Source organism: Pseudonaja textilis, chromosome 8 (genome assembly GCF_049901715.1).
Source record: "Pseudonaja textilis isolate UNSWEBS1 chromosome 8, rPseTex1.2, whole genome shotgun sequence".
Taxonomy (NCBI): domain Eukaryota; kingdom Metazoa; phylum Chordata; class Lepidosauria; order Squamata; family Elapidae; genus Pseudonaja; species Pseudonaja textilis.
Window position 1 is genome coordinate 26,423,622 of NC_141997.1, and position 22,678 is coordinate 26,446,299.

The following is a 22,678-nucleotide window of genomic DNA, read 5'->3' on the forward strand; positions in this document are numbered from 1 at the left end:
GGAAAGCTGAGTCAATGTTGAGGCTGGTGAGATTTGAACTGCCAAATTGCAAGCAGCTGACAGGCAGCAGAAGTAGCCTGCAGTATTGCACTCTAACCACTGTGCCACATGGCTCATTAGAACAACAAAATATCTCAAACAAGCCTCAGATTGCTGTAATGCCCTGCTTGGTATTTGGAATAGGCAAAATCCTAAAGACAAGAAATTGCACTTGCTGTTTCAAAATGTAATCTTTCTCCCCTATTACCATTTATTTCTCATATAGCAAATCCCTAATAGGATGGTTATGAATGCCATGAATTTGAGCATTAAAACTCTGCTTTAATTATTTAAAATAATATTGTATTTTAATGTTGGGTCTTAAACATACAGACAAAAAGTTTGCAATAGAGAGTTTAATGTATGTGGACCAAAAGTTATCTACTGTTTTGCATTATTGAAATAAACAATCCTTGATATTAAAAGTTATTTAGATGGAATTGTCTTTTATCAGGGAGATAGCCTAACTAAAAGAGCAAGCCAATTCTCTAAATAAAAAGTCATTGGCCTTCAGAGATCATTCAAAAATTCTCAATAACCACTTGGATTGCTAAACTGTAGATTGTAGGATTGTACCTGTGATTAACTGGGGCGTGGCACAAAGGCAACACAGTCAGTCAATCAGTAGGAGTCCCTTTATTAGCTCCAACTTTGCCCCTAATATCCTGATTGCCTTCTGGCTGGAGAAAAACTCTGCCAGGAACAGCCGTTGGCTGCAGAGAATAGAGTCCAAAACATGGTCAACAAAAATTGAAATTGTAACTATAAGTCCAATCAAAACAAACTGAGGTAATTAGTTCGACAGGGCAGGAGCAAGAATTCCAGACGGGAAAGCATGGCAATAATTCCACATGGCTGGGAAGATGCCAGGAACACAGATAACTAAAGTCAACACAAGATAAACTCACATTTGCTCCCTGCAACTACCACAGTCAGCATGCATTTCTTTTAAAATCTCATTCCCAGGTGTGGCTAATGAAGGGAATCAGGGCCTTTTCCTTCCCCGTAAGCCATGCAATCCATGTTGCTCTCTTCTCCATTCCCTCCTGCATGCCCTAGGATGAAGAGGGGGTGGGCCTAGGTTTTCCTCTGAACTTCTTCTCCCTTGTTCTATCTCTCCCATGCTCTGCCCAGCTGGACTTTGCCCTTCCCCAGTTTCCTCCACAGGCAACAGAGTCACACTCCCAGTCCCTGTCAGCTGTTCGTCTTCCTCCTCCATTCAGACTCCGACAGGGGCATGACAGTACCCGAGATGATAATGTTATTGTACCATGATGGGTTTCTGAACCTATCGCAGGTCTTTAGCTATAGTAACCAGGATAACAAAAACTGGGAAAATATTAGATGTCATCCAGACTACATTAATTTCTGTGTATTTTGTAAAAATGAAAACTTGAAGGAATCTTTGAGTCTTCTCAAAATTCTTCTCCTTAGCAGCGTCTTCCAAGCAGAAACTCTTCTGCCAAACTGGAAGTATTGTACAGTTCTTCAGTCCTACAAAGATTGAACTGCATCAGTTCTGTGTTGGCTTCCAGTCTGATTTGACCACTGCCTAGCTGCAAGGCAATACAGAGACTTCTTCCTTCCTTCCTTTTGGGGGTCATCTAAGATGTGGTAGTCTTAACTGTTTCTCTGCATTGTTAATGAATTCATCATTCAGCTGGTGAAAGTAATCAATGAGGAAGGTGACCTGGACATTCTTGATTCTATTTATTTGGAGCCTCTAGACTAAAGAATCCCTCCTCCTCCCCCCAAAAGAAGAAGGGTCAGCAAGCAAAGAAGTATCAAATCACAGCCTCTATCCTGAGAAATGTTGCAGAATCTTGACTTAATTTAAAGCTGCTTTCTGAATTTAGACAGCAAACAACAAAGCACAGGTGTCACATGTTCCTTGGAGCCAATCAGCATTATTCTACTTATAAAAAACGTACAAAGCATGTTTATGCTTTAAATTCTGGGAACTATTGCATGGGTCATTGTAGATATACAGTATTTTGTAGTTTAGATCAGGCGACTGGGGACATCTAGTGGAGAACAGCAAACATTTCATGCATAACAATTAGATTTGAGTTGTGAATGAAAAGCATTCAAGTTGGAAGTGAAGGTTTTTCACCTCTATAATTCCTAAGTAAAGTAATCAGGACTGACTGTTACACAAGGGCCTCTAATATGAATCTGTGACTCACCAAACAATAAAATACTTCAAAGTGAAGGTATTTAAAGTTGTTTTGTAATAGTATGGTGAGACGAGAAAGGAAATTGTAAAAATTATAGAATTGAGGAGCATGTTTGAAGACCATTTTTTAAATCTGATTTCACTCTTAAGTTGTTCCAAATGCCTAAATTTCATTAGATATTTATGGTTGGGAGGATATTTATAAATTTCTTCTTTTCATTAAGGCTCAGGTTACAAGCCAGTTGGTCAATTCCCGTTGCAACCAATGTATCAGTCCTTAGATGATCCAAAAATGTGGACCTCTACTTGTGGGAAAATGCTAGGAAGAAACTAATAATTTTTGATTGGCAATTTGGGGAGTTGTGGTCCAGGATCTCTGAAAGATGACATCTTAGATGACCACCAAAAGGCTGGGAATATGTGAATATTTTTTTTTTAGAAAGGCTATTATAGGGAAATTTGGCTGCAAGAGCTGGAAGTCACTGCTATTAGTTAAGGGAGGCAAACTCTGTGGAGAATGATTGATAAATTAACTGATGATGAGATATTTGGAAGTGGAGTTACATGACACTTCAGGTATATTTTAGATACAGCTGAATGTTGATTTATCTGAAAACCTTCTATAATAGTTTGAAAACTAAGACATATACAGTATATTGTAAGTCCCAAATTTATGGGAAAAAACTAATTGATAAATTATACTTAGTATAGAACTAAATTCTCTGGTAAATTTGTTCAGAGTAGCTTTTGTTAAATATTTCATAATGAATGGTTGTTATTAATAATATATGTTATTAATAATATATTAATATATGTTACTTTTCCACTTAGGTGGTCTGGAATGACTTCTGACACAAGAGTAATAATGTAATCAACCATAGATTCTAAATATTTATACATTATATTTGACCACTGGGCAAGTTATATGGGTCTATTCCTTACCATCTTTCTTTTCTTTTTAAAAGACTATTCATATGTTGTTCTTTTTCTCTCCCGCAGGGCTCTATGACAATTACCCAACCAATGCAGAACCAGAATGCTGTGATGTCAGATGGGGACTCTTATCCGATAACCAATCCAAAGGGACTATAAAAACAAGTGACTCAATGATGTGTCACCGGACATCGCTCACAGTTTCATCAGCATCAAGACTGTGTAACAGCAGACTCAAACTGTGTGTTCTTGTATTAATTCTCTTACATACAGTACTCATTGTCTCAGCAGCACAGAATTCAACAGAACTGGGCTTTGGAGGCATAACAAATTTTGAAGATAATTCCACCAATGAGGAATAAGAGACCTGATCCATCTCCTCCTACAGGCGCATCCAGTCAGACCCAAAAGACTGGACCTTTTTGCCCTCTGTTCACTCCTCCAAAAGCCTTCTGGGTAAAACTCAACCAATGGGCCACTATCCAAACAAGGACACATCCTATACAGCTTTTTATTGACTAAAAGGCTGTCTGGTGACTTAAATTTCTCACACCATTTTATACACTGTGTTTTAATGTTTGGAGTTTCTTTTTTTGGTTTGTTTTGCACTTGTTAATACAGGATTTTATTTTTCAGACAGTTTCTCAGAGCTAAACTAAGTCTTTTCACTGTCTTATCTATTTCTAGTCATTGTGTGTGCTCATCCAATAGTTTGGTCTTTTATGTCTTGTCAGTTTCTATTAGAAGAAAGAACTGCTGTGGTTCCATGGCAAAAGATTTTTTTAAAAACAAAACAGTGAAAACCAGCCCACCCCTCCCAGCCCTCCTCTCCACAAAACCGGTTCTCTTTTTCCTATTATATTTTCCCCTGCTTCAATGCCCCAGAGCAAACCATTCCTGCTTGCTTTCCTTCGGTGTAATCACAATGAATGGGTGTGCAGTCCAATGCACCTCTGCCACTGTTACACAAGTCATCTGACTGGAGAAACCCAAAGTAAGGAAGGGGCGAGGAGGAGAGCACAATTAACGGATACTTTCCTTGAAAGTGGGATCTGACAATGAAACCTGAATATAAAGAAATCTATAACAAACTGTTGCTCCAAGGCCCATTTTCAAAAAGTCTAGTCCTTTCTCACTGGTCAGTTGAACAGGAGTGGCCTGATTTAGAGCACCATGTGTGAAGCCAAGCCAAGAGATCAGCAAAGTGATGGGAGGGAGACCTACACACTGGTGGGAAAGGTTTGGCATTCATTGTGAATTACAGTGTTTTTATTCCTCTGTTATTACCTCTGTACCACATGGAAATACCATCTATAAAAACCAACAGGTTTATGAAAAAAAAAGAGAAAAAAAATGTTTCTACCCACATTTGTTCCTGAGGATATCTAGAGATATCACAAAGGCTGTGAAGAACACAAGTGTCCTTTCAAGCATAGGTAATATGGTCATGGCATGTGAGTGTATCTACTCCAAACATAAATATTGGGGTGCATCTCTTGAGGAATCACTTGCCCAGCCAACCAGATGACCATTTTAAAATGAATGCACCGTGTGTGTTACGCTGATATGGTTCCCACAGTCTGCAAAATAGTTTCTGCCCCTCAAGGCTACTATTAAATATTTGGAAGTAAGGTAGGGTGGGGAGGAGATCAAATTAAGTTAGTGCAGCTGGAAAAAAAATTACATTTTTTTCTTTTTAAAGGATATTTTCACGAGTGCAATAAAATTTAAGATGCTGGGCTATGAGTAGTCAAGTATTGTGAGGGGTTGATGGGAGAGGATGATCCAATTGCCTTTTTCATTGCTCTTTTTATAGGACCATATCACCTGCTAAGTAGATGGGATCTTGCTTTTTAAAATGGCTTTTTAGAGTTTACACTGGAATAAATGGAAGGAAAAGTTAATAAGGGCTGTTTTTTTAAAAAAAACAAAACAAAACAAAACAAAAACTTTTCATTCCTTCCTGTTCTCCAACTACACTTGGAAAGTGCACTTTAGAGCTTTTTGCTGTGTAGCTGAGAGATGAAGGAAAAAAGATAGAAAATATTCTCTTACTTCTTGCATAAAAAAAATAATTCCTTGCCCATTTCAAGAAATGTTTCTGTTCCTCACTGCAGTGTTGATATGCATTTTTATTCATATTTTATGATTTGTGAAGTTCTGGAAAAAAAAGTCAACCTAGAGACACAACCCTACTGCTTTCGCAGATTAAACTAATGCATTTGTTAAGATGTATAATCTGAACTATTTTGCAAGACTTCTTGTTTTGATAGTGTTTTGCTATGACTGAGAATGAGGATCTTAAAATGACCTGTGCAAATACAAAACAAAACAAAACAGCACGTAAATGCAGAATTCTTCAGCTTCAGTTTCTTTCCTTACGTTTTTCCTCCTTTCCACTGCATGTGTACACCCGTAGGTATCTACATGCACCCGTAGGTATCTTCATGCCATAAAGCACCATGCGTTTTGGGGTGCGGGTTTCCTCCCTGGATGACTCCATTTTCTGATTCACATTGTGAGAATGCACTTAAAATAGGTAGGGTGGGAAAGGGAAATCTTTATTCAATGACAGAATGTAAATTTTAAAGAAAATCTGATCTCTTACAAAATCCATACAGTGAAATCTGTACAGAGCCACAGCGCTAGAGGGCTTAAGTGAGACTCGTGTGAGAAAACCCTTAGGAGAGCTCTTGTTCAACTGACCACTTTTTTTTCCTGATCTTAACATGTAAATGGTCAGTAAACAGTTTGTTATATACCTTGATCTACCTCTGCTGTACAAAGGCCATTCAGCAACATCCATTTTTGTGGCATTCATGGCATCGTTTTATTTTTTCCCATGAATTAAACATTCATATTTTTTCTTCCTTTTGTTTCTACCGCTATCTCAACACAGTAGTGTGTTCTGTTCACATCCCCCAATTAAAATAACATTAAAAAGAGATGTTGATTCTTCTCAGTGGGATCCTGTTTTGCCTCATACTGTTCTACTGCAGAAAATATCAGTCAAAAATGTATTCTCCACCCCGCCCCCCGTCTGTCTCCCACCCCATCCCCAGCCACCCCTTTTCAGTTGCATTTTTAGGGGGAGAAATCAGCTCAACTTCTTTTTGGCTTCAGGCAGGGATGCAGGAGAAAAAAACTCATTAAAAAATCAACAGTGGCAACATTATTCATTTGCTTTAAAAAACAACAAGCCAAACATTGAGTAAAATGAAGTAGGAAGCACAAACCATTTTACTTAAAAATATAATAAAATGTTTCCTTCCTTTCCAAATAGGTGCTTGCAGTTACATTGTCTCTGTCACTATCCTAACCCCCAATCTAATTCTTTTTACTATTTTTCTTTTTTTCCAAAAGGAATATAGTGTTCTCGGGAGACAGCTGCTGCGATGTGTGTTGTTGTTTGGGCCTGGGTATGTTTACTCCAGCAGTGTGGTCTGTATTCTTTCATAGCAGCAGCTAAGAAACCATGCCTAGAACAAAAGGACTTTTTAAAAATGAAGGTCAGAGAAACATAATCATGTATGATGCGAAAGCTCATCCCATCCATTTCTCATCCGTAACCGTTTTCTTGGCACAAACCTGAGCATGCTTGATATTGTGCATCTATTACTTTTGCCCAAATAAATTTGCATCTTGCCACTGTAACCGCCATCTTGTTCCATTTCTCCTTGTATTGTATGAGTTGACATACATGATGAAAAATTGGCTTCTAACAGACCATAGTTCAATATTCTAGCTGAGTGCAATGAAGAAAGAGAATGACGTCTATTTTGGAGTTGTATGCAACAGACTTCCCCTCTCTTTCCTGTGTTTTATGATTTGATTTTCTGAAACAAGGAAAAATCCACAGTTGTGCAATATATTAATACTCCAAAGCCAAAATGTCATAGATCATAATCAGAGCTATTAATTGTTTCTTCCTCAGTGCACTTGAAAATTCATTATACTGACTTTTTGTTCATTAAAGAGAGAGAATACTTTTTGAGACATGGAGGGATAAATAGAGCTATTGAAAGCTATCCCTCCATGCAGAATTACTCATTTTGTTGAAAAGTGGATTAAAATTTAGGTACAGCTGAAGATCAAGTTCCAGTGAGTGTGTAAAAGACCGAACAAGGATTGAAATATTTCAAATAATTACTTTGTGTAATTCTTTGAAATACAGAAACATTTAAAAGATAACAGAAATCGCATATGAGATACAGCAAGTGTTATTGACCTAAAATTGTGTGGTCTGGTCCAATATAGCTTTATTAGAACAATAGAGGATAAAACATTTCTTTATTTTCCTCTGTTTTGTAAGGAAGATCTCTATTTCTTTCACTAAACCTAATGAAAAGAGCTCAAAGGGTAGAATTTCAAAGTAAGGTCTCTCTAACATTTTGCAAAATGAATTTAACAGTATAACAGAGTTGGAAGGGATCTTGGAAATCTTCTAGTCCCCTGATCACATGAATAGATAAAATAAACACAACTTAATCACAGATGATAGGACAAGAATAAATATTAAATAAACAAGAGAAGGTTGTATCCCAACCGTAGTGTAGTGTAATTCCAAGCTCCTACAAACAAAATGACCTATTGGAATGAAGTTAGAACAACAAACATCCTTAGCCAGATTAAAAACTCTGACTTCAGAGTGTCTTCCTTGAGGTTCTTTCATGCTTGATGAAATTGTAAGCTGAAACTGTTTATAAGTTTGTAATTTTATATTTAAATAATGGGTTGTTTTATTAAAAGACTTGCTGAAGGTAAGAGATAGGATTTGAAATGGAACATGTACATACATAAATCTACTTAACATAAACATACATAATATTTTAAGCTGCTTGGATTCTCCAAAGCAGTGTGTGATATAAGTTGTTATTCAGAGGGAGAAGGTTGAAAAATGCTAAATCTTTAACATACCTAATATAGTTTTTTATATCCCAAAATGCTAGTTGAAGTTATGGACTTAAATAAGCAATATTATTGATAGCAAAATAAGGACATGGTGAAGCTGTCTTCAGCAGTTATTTCCCCAAAAATCTGATGACGTATTGCTTAAAGAATTATTTGATAGATTTATAATCCATGTTTTTGTTCAGTTCAACCTCAGTTTGAGGTTATTATGTTTTATTTTAGCATATTAGACATGCTTGATTATAAACTCCGTGTTTCAAATTAGCTAGATCTCTTTGGAGGAACTTTGTTTCTATTGTATTTTTAATGCACTACATGTTTAGATTAAGATCTTGACTTGATGCCATGGCCAAGATCAGACTATCCACTGCGTACATAACTCTGCAGAACATCAACTGAAGATTTCCAATGAAGAAAGCAAATGCAGCAAGTTTCCCAATATGTTTTATTAAAATTTGCCACAAGCATGAAGTGCTCAGTAGAAACATGCAAAGCATTCAAAAGTGTCTTGTACACTTAATAAAGACAAAAATGAAGCTCCTGACATACTGTAAATGGTTATCAGCGCTTTGAAATAGGCAAAGTCAAAAAAAGAGGAGAAGCTGGCATCTCAGGAAGGTCTTGAAAGGTCTTGAACACCTTGAAAGCTTACCAGGTTTCTATCTGCCACACTTGCTGTATATCAAAAATAATCAAGACAGATTTATGTTGAGTTTGCTTCTCACACTTTCTTAAGTCTGAATATTCTCTTCCCCCTTAATGGGTCATTGCTCCCTTCCCCCTTCCTGGGTTCAGTACAAAATTCTTCTGAAGGAGTCATAGGCTCCAAAATATAGGCACAATTGCTTCAAAGGCCTTTCCAGTACACCCCTGTAATATGTGCAGGCATAGCTGTGCTTCACGAACAGTCCTAGTGAAAGTATGTGCTTTTATGCTCATTTTAAAACACCCAGACAAGTTAGGAAGCAGCTGTGGCAAACTTTGAAATGGCTACAGCAATAGAGGCTGTGGCTACCTTAACATTTAAAGGTATGTTTTGAACATCTTCAAATGCTTTGCACAGATCTGGGACTCAGCACCTATACACCCTTTTCCTCTGAATAACTCTATAAAATAGATTAATCTGAGAGTCAGTAATGAGACTTAAGGCTAACCAGGATTACTAACTTCATGGATGGAGCATTATCAAACACTTTCACAGGAGAAGCAAGAAGGATGCAAAGAACATGGGCCTCAAGACATCATATTGCAGATGACATGACATAACTGGGTCAGACATCATGATGCAGTTGCATAACTATATGTAATATTTCCATATGGGTTCCTCCAATCCCAAATTAACAATATTTATTTTTATTTATTTGACTTATAGAACCATCCATATCACATATGTTACTCTAGGTGGCTATAATAAAGAACTACACTGCTCAAAAAAAATAAAGGGAACACTTAAACAACACAATGTAACTCCAATCACACTTCTGTGAAATCAAACTGTCCACTTAGGTAGCCACACTGATCGACAATCAATTTCACATGCTGTTGTGCAAATGGAATAGACAACAGGTGGAAAACATAGGCAGTTAGCAAGACATCCCCAATAAAGGAGTGGTTCTGCAGGTGGTGACCACAGACCACTTCTCAGTTCCTATGCTTTCTGGCTGATGGTTTAGTCACTTTTGAATGCTGGCGGTGCTTTCACTCTAGTGGTAGCATGAGACGGAGTCTACAACCCACACAAGTGGCTCAGGTAGTGGAACTCATCCAGGATGGCACATCAATGCGAGCTGTGAAAAGAAGGTTTGCTGTGTCTGTCAGCATAGTGTCCAGAGCATGGAGGCGCTACCAGGAGACAGGCCATTACATCAGGAGATGTGGAGGAGACTGTATGAGGGCAACAACCCAGCATCAGGACCACTACCTCCAGCTTTGTGCATGGAGGGACAGGAGGAGCACTGCCAGAGCCCTGCAAAATGACCTCCAGAGGGCCACAAATGTGCATGTGGCTGCTGAAATGATCAGAAACAGACTCCATGAGGGTGGTATGAGGGCCCGACGTCCACGGGTGGGGGTTGTGCTTACAGCCCAACACCGTGCAGGACGTTTGGCATTTGCCAGAGAACACCAAGATTGGCAAATTCGCCACTAGCGTCCTGTGCTCTTCACAGATGAAAGCAGGTTCACACTGAGCACATGTGACAGACGTGACAGGGTCTGGAGACACCATGGAGAACATTCTGCTGCCTGCAACATCCTCTAGCATGACCGGTTTGGCAGTGGGTCAATAATGGTGTGGGGTGGCATTTCTTTTTTTCTTTTTTTAAACAAATTTTATTGATTTTCAAAAACAATACAGAAACAAACAAAACATAAAACATATAAACATAAAACATCTTTTCTGAAAGCAGCTTGATCCCAGGTTACATCTCTTCGTACAGACACAAATTCAAATTCATGCTCATTTTATATACCATTCCATATCTTATTGCCATTTTATATTTTCTATATAGCTTCTCCCCTCTTTTAACTTTCTTAATTTTATTTTATTTATCTCATCTCAGTTCAGATCATTATGTTTATTATTCTTTGTCTGTCCTGTTTCCAGCTATCTATTATCTTTTCTCTTTAAACAAAATTTCTCCTGTACACTGATTGGAGTATGACACCTTTATCTCTTTCCCCTAAATTTATAACACTTAGTATAGTACATAACTTCCATTTGGATTCTGCTTAGTACATTTTAAGTTACACACTATATTTTTTTAAAAAAGAAAAGATTATAAATACGTAATATAATTAAAACAACAATCCATACCAATTCAAATCTATCATTGATATTAATATTCATTTAAATCTTGAACATTTTACACATTACTTTTCAATTAAATATCATACTTTTATGGGAACACTTATAAACTTTCCATAGTTATTCCCCCCCCCACTTCACTTATATTTTAAAACATTGTGTCATTAAAATGTTCCAATTCCTTCCTAATTCAATTCTCTCATTTATTTCATTGCCTTCCTTTTGTTCACAAAAATTTCACTGAATTACACTGAATATTTTATCCCACTTTTTAATCACATGTTGTTTCCAATTTTCTAACATTATTTCTAATACAAATATAACAATACAATCTTATGTACCTTTGCAGAATCCCTTTTTCAATTAAGTTTTTACCCATTATCTCTAAATAAATCCTGTTTCTTTACATCTTGCTCCACACCATTGAAACTTCTCATCCCTTCCTTTCTCCCTTGCTTCTCCTCCCTGCCCTTTTTACCCCCTTGTCTCTCCACCTCCATTTCCCTCTTCTGTATTCCCTCTTTCTGTTGTTTTGTAACATTATATCCACTTTTAACCTTATTTTTCCCTTTTTTGGTTGTTTTTTTAGATCTTAAAGTCTCAATTTTCTTTTTCTCCTTTCCCCTTTCTTCCCCAAGTAAAGTTACTTGTTCATCAAAGATGGCTTCTTCTTTGTCCCAATCATCTTGTTGTGCAGTCAATTTCTCATAGGTACAAATCGCCATTTCTAAGAATTGAAAAAGAGAGCCAAGAGAACCTTTCCCTTCTTCTTCCTCTTTTTTATATTTTTTGAATTCAATTCTCAATTCATCCACAAGAGATGCCATTGTAGAAAAAAAAACTTTTTTCCAAACAACCACCCAAATGTTTTTAGTCCTTCAAATATAATTTCCAAAAGTCCCAAAGTCACCAAACAGTCCAAATAAGCTGTGTCTTTTAACACTTTCTTCTTTCTTCACTTTCTCTTCCTGGGGTTACTGTTTAGTTACAAAATTCCAGTTAAAATGTATCTTTTAGAAGTCTTGTTAGTATTTAATGATTCTTTTAAGTTCTAGGCAATCTCCTCCTGCCTTCCAAATCCTGCTCCTATTCTTTTCCTCTCCCTTCCCACTTACAGCAAAAAAAGATTTTTTTAAATGTTCAGAAATCCTTATTATCCCCTTGACATTTAATTATCCAGTTTAGTTACCTATTGATGCCAAAGTGGGTTTTTCTGATTTCTCATTCATTTGTTTGCAGTCAACATTAGGAAGGAGAGTAAAAAAAAAGAACTTTCCCTTTTAACTTTCATTCAGCGCTTGCAAGTCTTTGAGAATGATGTATCTTTTGCAAATTTTAAATTCCAAGGTATCTTAGTTATTACTTTTTGTCCCGGTCAGCCAAAAACTTTCACTTCTTAACTTTCTCCTGCACTTTCTTTTCTGGCTGAGTGCTTCTTTGAGGCGGCCATTTCTGACCGCCGCTCTACCACCTTCGGAAAAGGGAGTTTAGCCGGCTGGGGAGGAGAGGTGTGATTCCTCTCGACCCTGCCAGATCTCCCCTGTCTTCACCACCTTCTATGGGGTGGCTTAGCCCCGAAGCCGGGTGGCTTGGGACACTCCAGCGGTGAGCGCAGGCAGAAACCGTGCACGATCACAGTTTCCTGCCTGCCCTGAAGAGCTGCAAACCGCAGGGTGGCATTTCTTTAGGGGGCTGCACAACACTCCATGTGCTCGCCAGAGGTAGCCTGACGGCCATTAGGTACCGAGATGAGATCCTCAGACCCCTTGTGAGGTCGATTGCTGGTGCAATTGGCCCTGGGTTCCTCCTAATGCATGATAATGCTAGACCTCATGTGGCTGGAGTGTTTCAGCAGTTCCTGCAAGACAAAGGCATTGATGCTGTGGACTGGCCCGCCTGTTCCCCAGACCTGAATCCAATTAAGCACATCTGTGACATCATGTCTCACTCCATCCACCAATGCCACATTGCACCATGGACTGTCCAGGAGTTGGGGGATGCTTTAGTCCAGGTGTGGGAGGAGATCCCTCAGGAGATCATTCTCCACCTCATCAGGAGCATGCCCAGGCATTGTAGGGAGATCATACAGGCACGTGGAGGCCACACACACTACTGAGCCTCATTTTGACTTGTTTTCAGGACATTACATCAAAGTTGGATCAGCCTGTAGTGTTTTTTTCCACTTTAATTTTGAGTGTAACTCCAAATCCAGACCTCCATGGGTTGCTAAATTTGATTTCCATTGATAATTTTTGTGTGATTTTTGTTGTCAGCACATTCAACTATGTAATGAACAAAGTATTTAATAAGAATATTTCATTCATTCAGATCTAGGATGCCTTATTTTTGTGTTCCCTTTATTTTTTTGAGCAGTGTATATCATCTATCTATCTATCATCTATCTATCTATCATCTATCTATATACACACACTATATATATATATATATCTATCATCTATCTATCTATATCTATCTATCTAGCACATAAACAGCTAGGCATCATTCAAACAATTGTCAACAGAATGAAGACAAAGACTGTCATATATCTAGAGCTCCAGGCTCAGGAACAAAACTACATTTTCAAAGACTTATACAAGACCAACAAGATCAGGTATGGGGCCAATTTAATCTCAGGGAAGATGATGTTCCAAAGGGCAGGCATCTTCTAGTCCCCACCAATTGACATCCCATAATCAACAGTAGGAGCAACCCACCACTCCTGCTGGACTGAATAGCAGAGACACCTGGTCCTATAAGTAATCCAGATCCAAGCCATAAAGGGCTTTAAAGATGACAACCAGCAGCTTAAGAAGCACCTGGAAGGCAATGCAGCTCATGAAGTAATGCACACATATGCTGAATAAACAGTGTCATTAATTGCTTGCATTGCCACATTCTGTTCCAGTTCTAGTTTCTAAATATTCTTCAACCTCATAGAAAATGCATTATAATAGCCAGTCTGGAGGTCACAAGGGCATGAATGGCCATGAGTAGGATCCTCTGGGCCAGTAACAAGCACAACAAATGTACAACATGGCCTTCCTAACCCATAACTTCCGTCAGCCACTTGAGCAACTCTGGGGTGGGACATACTGTGCACTGGGTCAGTTTGGGTCAGTGCCAATCCATTTGGAATCAAAGATGTTCCAAAAGAGATCCAAAAATCAAGAGTCACTCTGTCTTATTTGGGTTAAGCTGAAGCCTGTTGTTCCCCATCCAATTACAAAAGAAGGTTATCGTGAACCAAGTGACATCAATAGTCATAAATCAACACTTTTTTCTAACTGCATATACTTCCATCAATATTTATATATTTGATATATTTGTATTACCATGCAATAACATCTTAAACAGTTTTGAAAAGAATATCATAATTAAAAAAAATCAAACAATACTAGAAAGAGAATAGGTACAGAAAAAAGGAAGAGAAAATTAAAAGAAAATACAACAACAAAACCCAACTGTTTAACTTTCATCCCAGTAGAATAGATTATACAAAATGTAACATTTCAGACTGAAGCAGCAATCACTGGGCTGGCCCCACACTGAGAATTATCACAATATAGCATTCTATTGAATTGATATTTCCTGTACTTCATACTAGAAATTTCATGCAAGAAAGCAAGCTATATATAAATATATTTGTTTAGTTTTATTTTTTATTTTTAATAAGTAGATTCAGTCATTTAATTTAAAAAAAATTATTTGAGGAAGCATAATCTATGGATGTCACATAATTCCTACCAAATTAGTATAACAGATCTTTATTAGATGGTGCAAAAGTTTTAAACATTAATATAACAGTAACATTAATATAGTTATTGATATAAATTGTAATTGTCAAGAAATTGGGAATTTAAATTGTGTATTCTAAAGATTTTGTAGAAAGATAGCTTCCTTCTGTGAAATGCTCTTCCTTATAGATCACTTGAACTTTGCTAGAGGGAAGTTTGGTTGCTTAGTAAGCATTCTACAAACATTCATAAATATTTTACCTTTTATTAGATATAAAATTAGATCTTCCTAATTTCATTGAAATATTCAATATGAAGTGCTTTATATTTGTAAAATTGATTGTGAAGGCTTGTGCAACATATGCACAAATATAAATATAATAATCTGTAAAGGGATAATTAGAATTTACAAAGCATTTTCTTTTTTTAAAAAAGTAGTAAATAGAGTCTCTGATTGCAAATGGGTAGTGGGGATGAATATTAAAAAGAAAGAAAATAGAAATACAGATAGAAATAAAAGAAAAGTCTGAACGAGGAAAAGGACAGATAAAATTAAGGAACAAAAGCAAATCCTTTTAAATCAATTTATTCACTCCAATAATGGAGTTCTGTTTCTTCAAAAAAAGGTGGATAGCATCTTACTCAAGGTGGGATTGGGTTCTAGTGATGAAGGATGTTGAAGGGATGAAGGATACAGTAAGTTAGAGTAGAAAGAATGGAAGAAAATGGGGGAAGCAATTCAGGAAACTGAAGCACAATTTATTCTTTCAAGATCTCTAAAATGATAGGTGCAAGATCACCTGATAGATAATGGACATAAAATCAAACTGAGCAGACGTTACGAATCCATATAACCTTTATAGATGATAGAGATAGATGATAGATAGATGATAGATAGATGATAGATAGATAAATAGATAGATAGATAGATAGATAGATAGATAGATAGATAGATAGATAGATAGAGACAGACAGTCAGTCAGTCAGACAGACAGACAGACAGACAGACAGATGATAGATTATAGATATTCATTCTGATAAGGAGACTGGAATCAGTGTAAAAAGTATAACAATGGAGAAATGTTAGTGAATACTATCCAGAGGAAACTAACAAAGAAACTACATCAGATTAGCATATAGTTCAACCTGTGGGGAAAACAGAATAAAGTAACAAATTTGTAATAAATGTAGAAAGAGTAAGGTGATAAACAGATAAACTCCCTGGGAAGAAAAAAAATGTTCTAAGCAAAGAGTACCATTAATTTAGAAGTGAAAAGCAGATTAAAGCACAACATAGATGTGTCGAAAAAGATTATGCTGTAATGTTTCAGATGGTCGGAAGCAAAAGAAAAGAAACTGAATAAAAAGGGATTAGATGAAGGACAGGAAGAAAGAGAAAAATATTGATAACAAGCTCTATCAGCAGGATGCTGACTAAGAGGTTTCTGGAATTGCACTTGAGCCGCTTCCGTTTCTAAGATACCTTGTGCTGGTTTTTTCTTAAGTGGAATTGCTGCTCAGGAGTACACAGAAAAGAATGCATTGGATTATTTACTGAGTTTACAATGGGATCTACAGTCATCCAGCAATGTGATTGCAAAAAGAAAATAGAACTTAAAGTGGAGGCCAACTTCCTCTTTCAAATTTGCTTTTTTAAAAAGCACACACAAACAATTTCCTGTCTGTAGCTGCATAAGCTAGTAGGAATAGCCAACACTCCAGAACATAGGCTTAAGATATAGAAGAATCTTGACAGACTTGAACATTAGATGCTATCTAACAACATGAAATTCAATGTTGAAAAAAGTAAGATTCTACATTTAGGCAAGAAAAACAAAATGCACAAATACAGTATATGTGGTACCTTACTCAAAGTAGTAACTGTGAGAGGGATCTTGGAGTCCTAGTGGAGAACCACATAAGTATGAGCCAGCAGTATGCTGCAGCTGCCAAAAAAGCCAACACAGTTTTAGGCTGCATAAACAGAGGGATAGAATCAAGTTTATGTGAAGTGTTAATACCATTTTATAATGCCTTCGTAAGGCCACACTTGGAATACTGTAGCCAGTTTTGGTCACCACGATATAAAAAATATGTTGAGAGTCTAGAAAGAATGCAGAGAAGAGCAACAAAGATGATTAGGGGACTGGAGGCTAAAGCATATAAAGAACGGTTTCTGGAACTAGATATGTTTACTTTAATGAAAAGAAGGACTAGAGGTGACATGGTAGCAGTGTTCCGATATCTCAGGGGCTGCCACAAAGAAGAGGGAGTCAATCTATTCTCTAAAGCACTGGAGGGCAGGACAAGAAGCAATGGACGGAAACTAATCAAGGAGAGAAGCAACCTAGAACTAAGGAGAAATTACCTGACAGTGAGAACAATTAATCAGTGGAACAACTAGCCTCCAGAAGTTGTGAATGCTCCAACACTGGAGGTTTTTAAGAAGAGATTGGATAACCATTTGCCTGAAGTGGTGTAGGGTTTCCTGCCTAAGGAGAGTGTTTGTCTAGTAGACTTCCAAGGTCCCTTCCAACTCTGTTATTCTTGCTATTCTATTCTAAATATTGCAATAAGTGCAAAAACAGTTCAATTTGTTCCTGTAGAATGCTTTAACACAGTGGTTCCCAAAGTGGGCGGTACCGCCCCCTGGGGTGGTGGTGGGATGCCTTAGGGGGGCGCTGAGAGGAAGGGGGTTGGCAGGGGGGTGCTAAGAGGTGGCAGGGAGCACTGGAGGTGAGTGGCAGGTCACAATTCAGGGGTGAGAAAAAAATCCCCCCACTGCCACATTCGAGGCAAGGCCCCACATGATTATCCCATTGACTTGCACTCTCTGGTGCAAGGAGTTCCGCCCCAAATGCAGCGTTGGGAATAGGAGAGCAAAGCCAGAGTGGCTTTGCTCTCCTTTTCAAACATCCCACCGCCACCGCATTCCACCCCATTGAGTCTCTTGCACCGGAGGCACGTGCCCAAGCAAGTCCAAAGGGAGCTGTGCATGAAGTCAATGGGGTGAGTCTGAGAGAGGGAAAGAGAGAGAGAGAAAGAGAAAGAGAGAAGGAAGAAGAGAAAGAGAAAAGGAAAAGAAAGAAAGAAAGAAAGAAAGAAAGAAAGAAAGAAAGAAAGAAAGAAAGAAAGAAAGAAAGAAAGAAAGAAAGAAAGAAAAAGGGACAAAGAAAGAGGGGATAGAAGGAAGGGTCAGAAAGAAAAAGAAATAAAGAAGAAGGGAGGGAGAGAAAGATAATGAGATATCTATTCTATTCCAATCACCTGCTCCAGCAGGTTTAGAAGGGTTTGTGTGTGTGTGTGTGTGTGTGTGTGTGTGTGTGTTCTCCTTTTAATTTACCAATACATTTTGGTTTTGCCTTCTTCAGAATTGGCACTGTAATACATTGGGGAAAAGTAATTTTTTAGGGTGGAGATCTGGTCCAATGGATTCTGTTTAAAGCCTCAAAAAATGTGAGAGCTTCCTGATAGTCTTGGCCATGTTTCGTCCACAAAACCTTTAATTAATAGAAGCCAAAGATGTTTCGATGTGCTGGCAAAGATGCTGGCAAAGATGTTTCAATGTGGAAAAGAGCCTCTAAACTAGGCCTCATTTCAATCTGATGCATCAGGTCTCTCTCTCTCTCTCTCTCTCTCCCCCTCCCTCCCTCCCTCCCTCCCTCCTCCATGTCCCTCCTTTCTTTATCCCTTTTTCTTTCTTTCCCTTTTCTCTTTCTTTTCTTCCTTCTCTCTTTCTCTCTTTTCTCTCTCTCTCTTTCCCTCTCCCAGTCTCACCCCACTGATTTGGTGCACTGCTCCTCTCGGACTTGCTTGGGCAGGTCCCTCCAGTGCAGCGGGCTCAATGGGGTGGACCTGCAGGGCCAGCACCTAGAATGCGGCAGTGCCGGCACGTTTGAAAAATAAAGCAAAGCCAGAGGTCTGTAATTTTTGCTGCAAAGAATCACAAAAGCTTCTGGGCTGTGCACAAGAAGGGACACACATGTCAATGCAATTCAGCAACATACAATAAAGAAATACAAATAAAACAAATCAACAAGAATTGGCAAAGCATCTCTGATTAGATTTTATTCACTGCTAGAATCTAATCAGAGATGCTTTGCTGCTTCTAGACCAATGACCTGCTCCAGCAGGGTTGGAAGGGAGTATGTGTATATGCGTGTGCATGGCTGTCAAAACTCCCAAAACAGGTCAAGTAGTTCTGGGGAGGGCAATCATAAATTAGTACACTTGCTAAGCAACCGGCCATTAAGTGAGGACCACTTTTATTTGGTTTGCCAGTCACCAAACCATGCTCACCCAGTCATGTGACCAGCAAGCCACACCCTCAAATTAGGCCACGCCCACAGAGATTTGAATCCCACCCCTGGGTGGGGGGCATTGAAGATGAGTTTGTAGCACCAAGGGGGCAGTGGACTGAAAAACTTTGGGAACCACAGCTTTAACAAGTAGGTGTTCATATACTGTAATCTCACAAATAATAACTCAAGTCACAGAAAAGGTAGCTCAACACCAAATAGCTCTTAATCTTAGCTTTAAGGTTTAAGGTTGCTGTATCAAATCCCAGGAAGACAGATTTCTGATACAGTTGAATTGCCATCTTTGCCCAGCATAGCATTTCCCACCTCAAATGACTAATAATTACATGTGTATGGTGGAGAGAAAGTTTTAAAATAATAAAAAGTGCAATTATTTAGTGTTGTGCATTTTGTAGCTGTGCTTTAAAAAATATAACTCCCTGAAAAATATTATGATTGATCAATCCCTTGTCATCCTGTTCACTAAAGGAAAAGAAATCAAGGTCAAAACATTTCTTACATTTTTCCCAATTATTGATCAAAAGCAAAAAGGGGAGGAAAAAATAGCAAAACCCTGTAAATATATTTTGAAAGCATATCTACAGGCATAGTCTGTAATTCTACAAGAGTAAATACACATTGTTCAGGTGTTCATGTAGACTATACTGTTCACCAATAGAAACCAGAAAAGGGGTCTGGGAGAAAAGGAAAGAGAATCAAAAAAGAAAGAAAGAAAGAAAGAAAGAAAGAAAGAAAGAAAGAAAGGAAGGAAAGAAGGAAGGAAGGAAGGAAGGAAGGAAGGAAGGAAGGAAGGAAGGAAGGAAGGAAGGAAGGAAGGAAGGAAGGAAAGCCAGTTGGGTTTTCTAACTAAGCTGAGAGAAACCAACTAACCAGCCAACCAGAAATCAACCAACCAACCGAACAATAGTCAACCACTAACCAACCTTAATGTAGATCATCCCCCCAAAGACCTTCACCTGCTTTTTCATGAACCAGATAATATAATCAACTATCAAATATCTGTTTTGAATTACTACACAAAGTACATTGAGAAATAAATGTATCCTGCAGAGCTCATTTTTTAACCAAGACATTTCTATCTAAAGGATCTATGTCTTCTTACTGGCAACAGTTTCAATATTCAACATTTTAATATATCGGGAATCCGAAATTGGCAAAGTACTTTGATCTCTTTAAAGTTAAAATTACTCTAAAATTAAATTACTCTAAATTACTTTCCCAACTTAAATCTAACTATGACACAAACCTGCCTTGGCACCATGCTTTTTCTGCTGTTTTCATAAAGTTGACTGCATCCCACCCTCAGTTATTGGGTGAGTTGATCCTAAGCCATCCTTTATTATATAGGTATTACAATAGTATTTCCTCTTTCTTCCAACACTATTCCAGGGTATATAAAACTGATTAGGTTCTGTTACCCATTACTATAAAGCAATATTTTTCAGATGGGAACTTTAAGAAGTGTGAACTTCAAGTCTAACATGACTACCTGGAAAATTCTCAAATCCGATAAACACAGAACATGCTAGTTGGAAAATTCTGGCAACTGTGATCTATGTGTCTGCAAATTTGATGAGTTTCCTTTCTGTTCCCTCATCTAAATCATTTATGAAGATGTTGAAGAGGACCTAAAATGAAACCTTGGGATATCCACTTATTTTCCTCCATATAGTTGTAATTCCATTAAAGATTACATGTTGAGTGTGGTTTGTCAGCCAGTTACAAATCCATTTGGTGATGAAGCTGTCTATCCCATTTTTTTCTAGCTTGCAAAGAAGTAGGTTGAGGTCTACTTTGTCAAATACCTTACTGTCCACTAACGTAGTCATTTGGTCAAAGAAAGAAACAAGATTTGTCTGGCTTGGCCTGTTTTTGTCAAACTTGTGTTGGCTTCTGGTTATCACTTTGCTTGCTTCTAGGTGTTTTCAGATCTGTTGCTTGATTACCTTTTCTAGGATCTCTCCAGGTATTGGTGTCAGACTGATTGGTCCGTAGTTTCCTGGATCTGTCCCCCCACCCCCCCACTTTTTTGTGTGAAGATGGGAACGTAAGCTTTTTTCCAGTCCTCTGGTAAGTCTCTGGTGCTCCAGGATTTTTGAAAGACATGGTTCAATGCTTTTGAGATCACATCTGCCAGCTCTTTCAGAACTCTGGGATGTAATCAGTCAGGTCCCAGTGATTTGAACTTGTCTAAAGTGAACAGGTGTTCTCTTACCATTTTCTTGCTTATTTAAATTTGTATTTCTAGCCTGCCTTTTATGGTTATGGTTTTGGTAGATTGCGGTATATTTTCTTTGGTGCAAAGACAGATGTTGTTATGACTGAATGAATTAAGAAAGAATGAATTAAAAAGCTCTGCATTCTCCCACTCTCCATTACTTCCTTGCCATCTTTTCTAATTAGAGGACAGATTGTTTCCTTAACTTTTTTCTTGTTTATATATGTTGAAAGAAACTTTAAAAATTATTTTTGAATTTGTTGACAAGTCTTAGTTCATACCAAATCTTGGCTTTCCTGATTTCATCTTTGCACATTTGGGCTATTTGTTTGAAAAATCTGACTTGAAATTGAGGCAATAAAAACAGGATTGGCAAAAGGAAGGCAAATATCAGAGACGAAAGATCCTGTATGAGCAAATGAAGGGAAGGATTGCTATTGGGTGATAATTGAATGTTTATGCAATAAGCGAAGTCTGAGGTTGGTCACCAGATGGCAGTGATGTTCCATCATTGAGGACCAAGAATACCATAGAGCTATCTTCCAGTTTTAAAAAAATCCACTTATCAAGATTGAATTTTTTTTCTGCTATGGGATTCCAAGCAACATAAAAATAACTTGGATCAAATTAAACGAAGCACTAATATCACTATTGCTGCTTGCTTAATAACACAATCTGTGCATAACTACTCAGAACAACTTTTAATATTTAGAGTTAAAATTGTTCCTGAGTGTATAGTTTTGCAGTCTTCTTCTAATTTAACATGTTGCTCTGAGTGCTAGAATTACTTGAGAAAATAAAACGAGGGTTTTTGTAAAACATGCCCAAATGCAGTCTATCAATTTAGGAAATGAATTAATTTTCTATTGAGAACAGTGCATAATGTGTGCTGTCACAAGTGAGAATTCTATTCTTGTTATTGCTTATGTGCAAGTTCAAATAACATATATAATCATATTGTTATTTAGTTTAACTAGATTGAATACAGATTCATGAAAAATTAAGAAAATTTCAGTGGGACTTGATGTGTGTCCCTCTTCCTCTTTCTTTCTCTATTTAAACACGGCATCAATCAACCAACTCAGAAAGACCCCATCTATTTAGTCAAAGAACGCAATAAACAAAACAAGTGCTTTCAAATTCTGCAGTGATGTATATGTACATGTGAATAAGAAATTCACTTTCACTTTTTTTCCACTTGCTGACAGCAGTCCAGTCTTCGCATGTTTTCAGTTTCAGAGCTGATAAATGACTCCAAAGATGCCTTTGCTTGGGAGAAACTGTTGTCCAAATTCAACCCAAGCATTAAGAACTTTCCAGTATGATGTAGTAGTCCTAAGAGCCAGGAAAAACAGGTGATTCAGCAATACTAATAGGTTGGTTTTTCAGTTAGATGTCTGCTTTGAGTTGATCAATGCCAGCTCCATACATGGTGGCAAATTTGCTGAAGCTTTAAGAGGAAAATTTCAGAGTCTTACATTTCTCATTTTCTAAGGAACGATCAAAGTGTCATAGAAGCACAGTGTCATAATTTGCTTGTTT

At 37.7% G+C, this 22,678-nt stretch overlaps 1 protein-coding gene across 1 annotated transcript in view; it reads left to right on the forward strand.

Moving 5' to 3' along the window:
* The window catches only part of NALF1 (NALCN channel auxiliary factor 1), a 447,542-nt gene extending 443,750 nt beyond the window's left edge, over positions 1 to 3,792 (forward strand). The window contains exon 3 of the mRNA XM_026708364.2: positions 3,215 to 3,792. Coding sequence (XP_026564149.1) covers positions 3,215 to 3,510 — 296 coding nt within the window. The 3' untranslated portion in view covers positions 3,511 to 3,792. The remainder of the gene's footprint in view (positions 1 to 3,214) is intronic.
* The last annotated feature ends 18,886 nt before the right edge of the window (positions 3,793 to 22,678 follow it).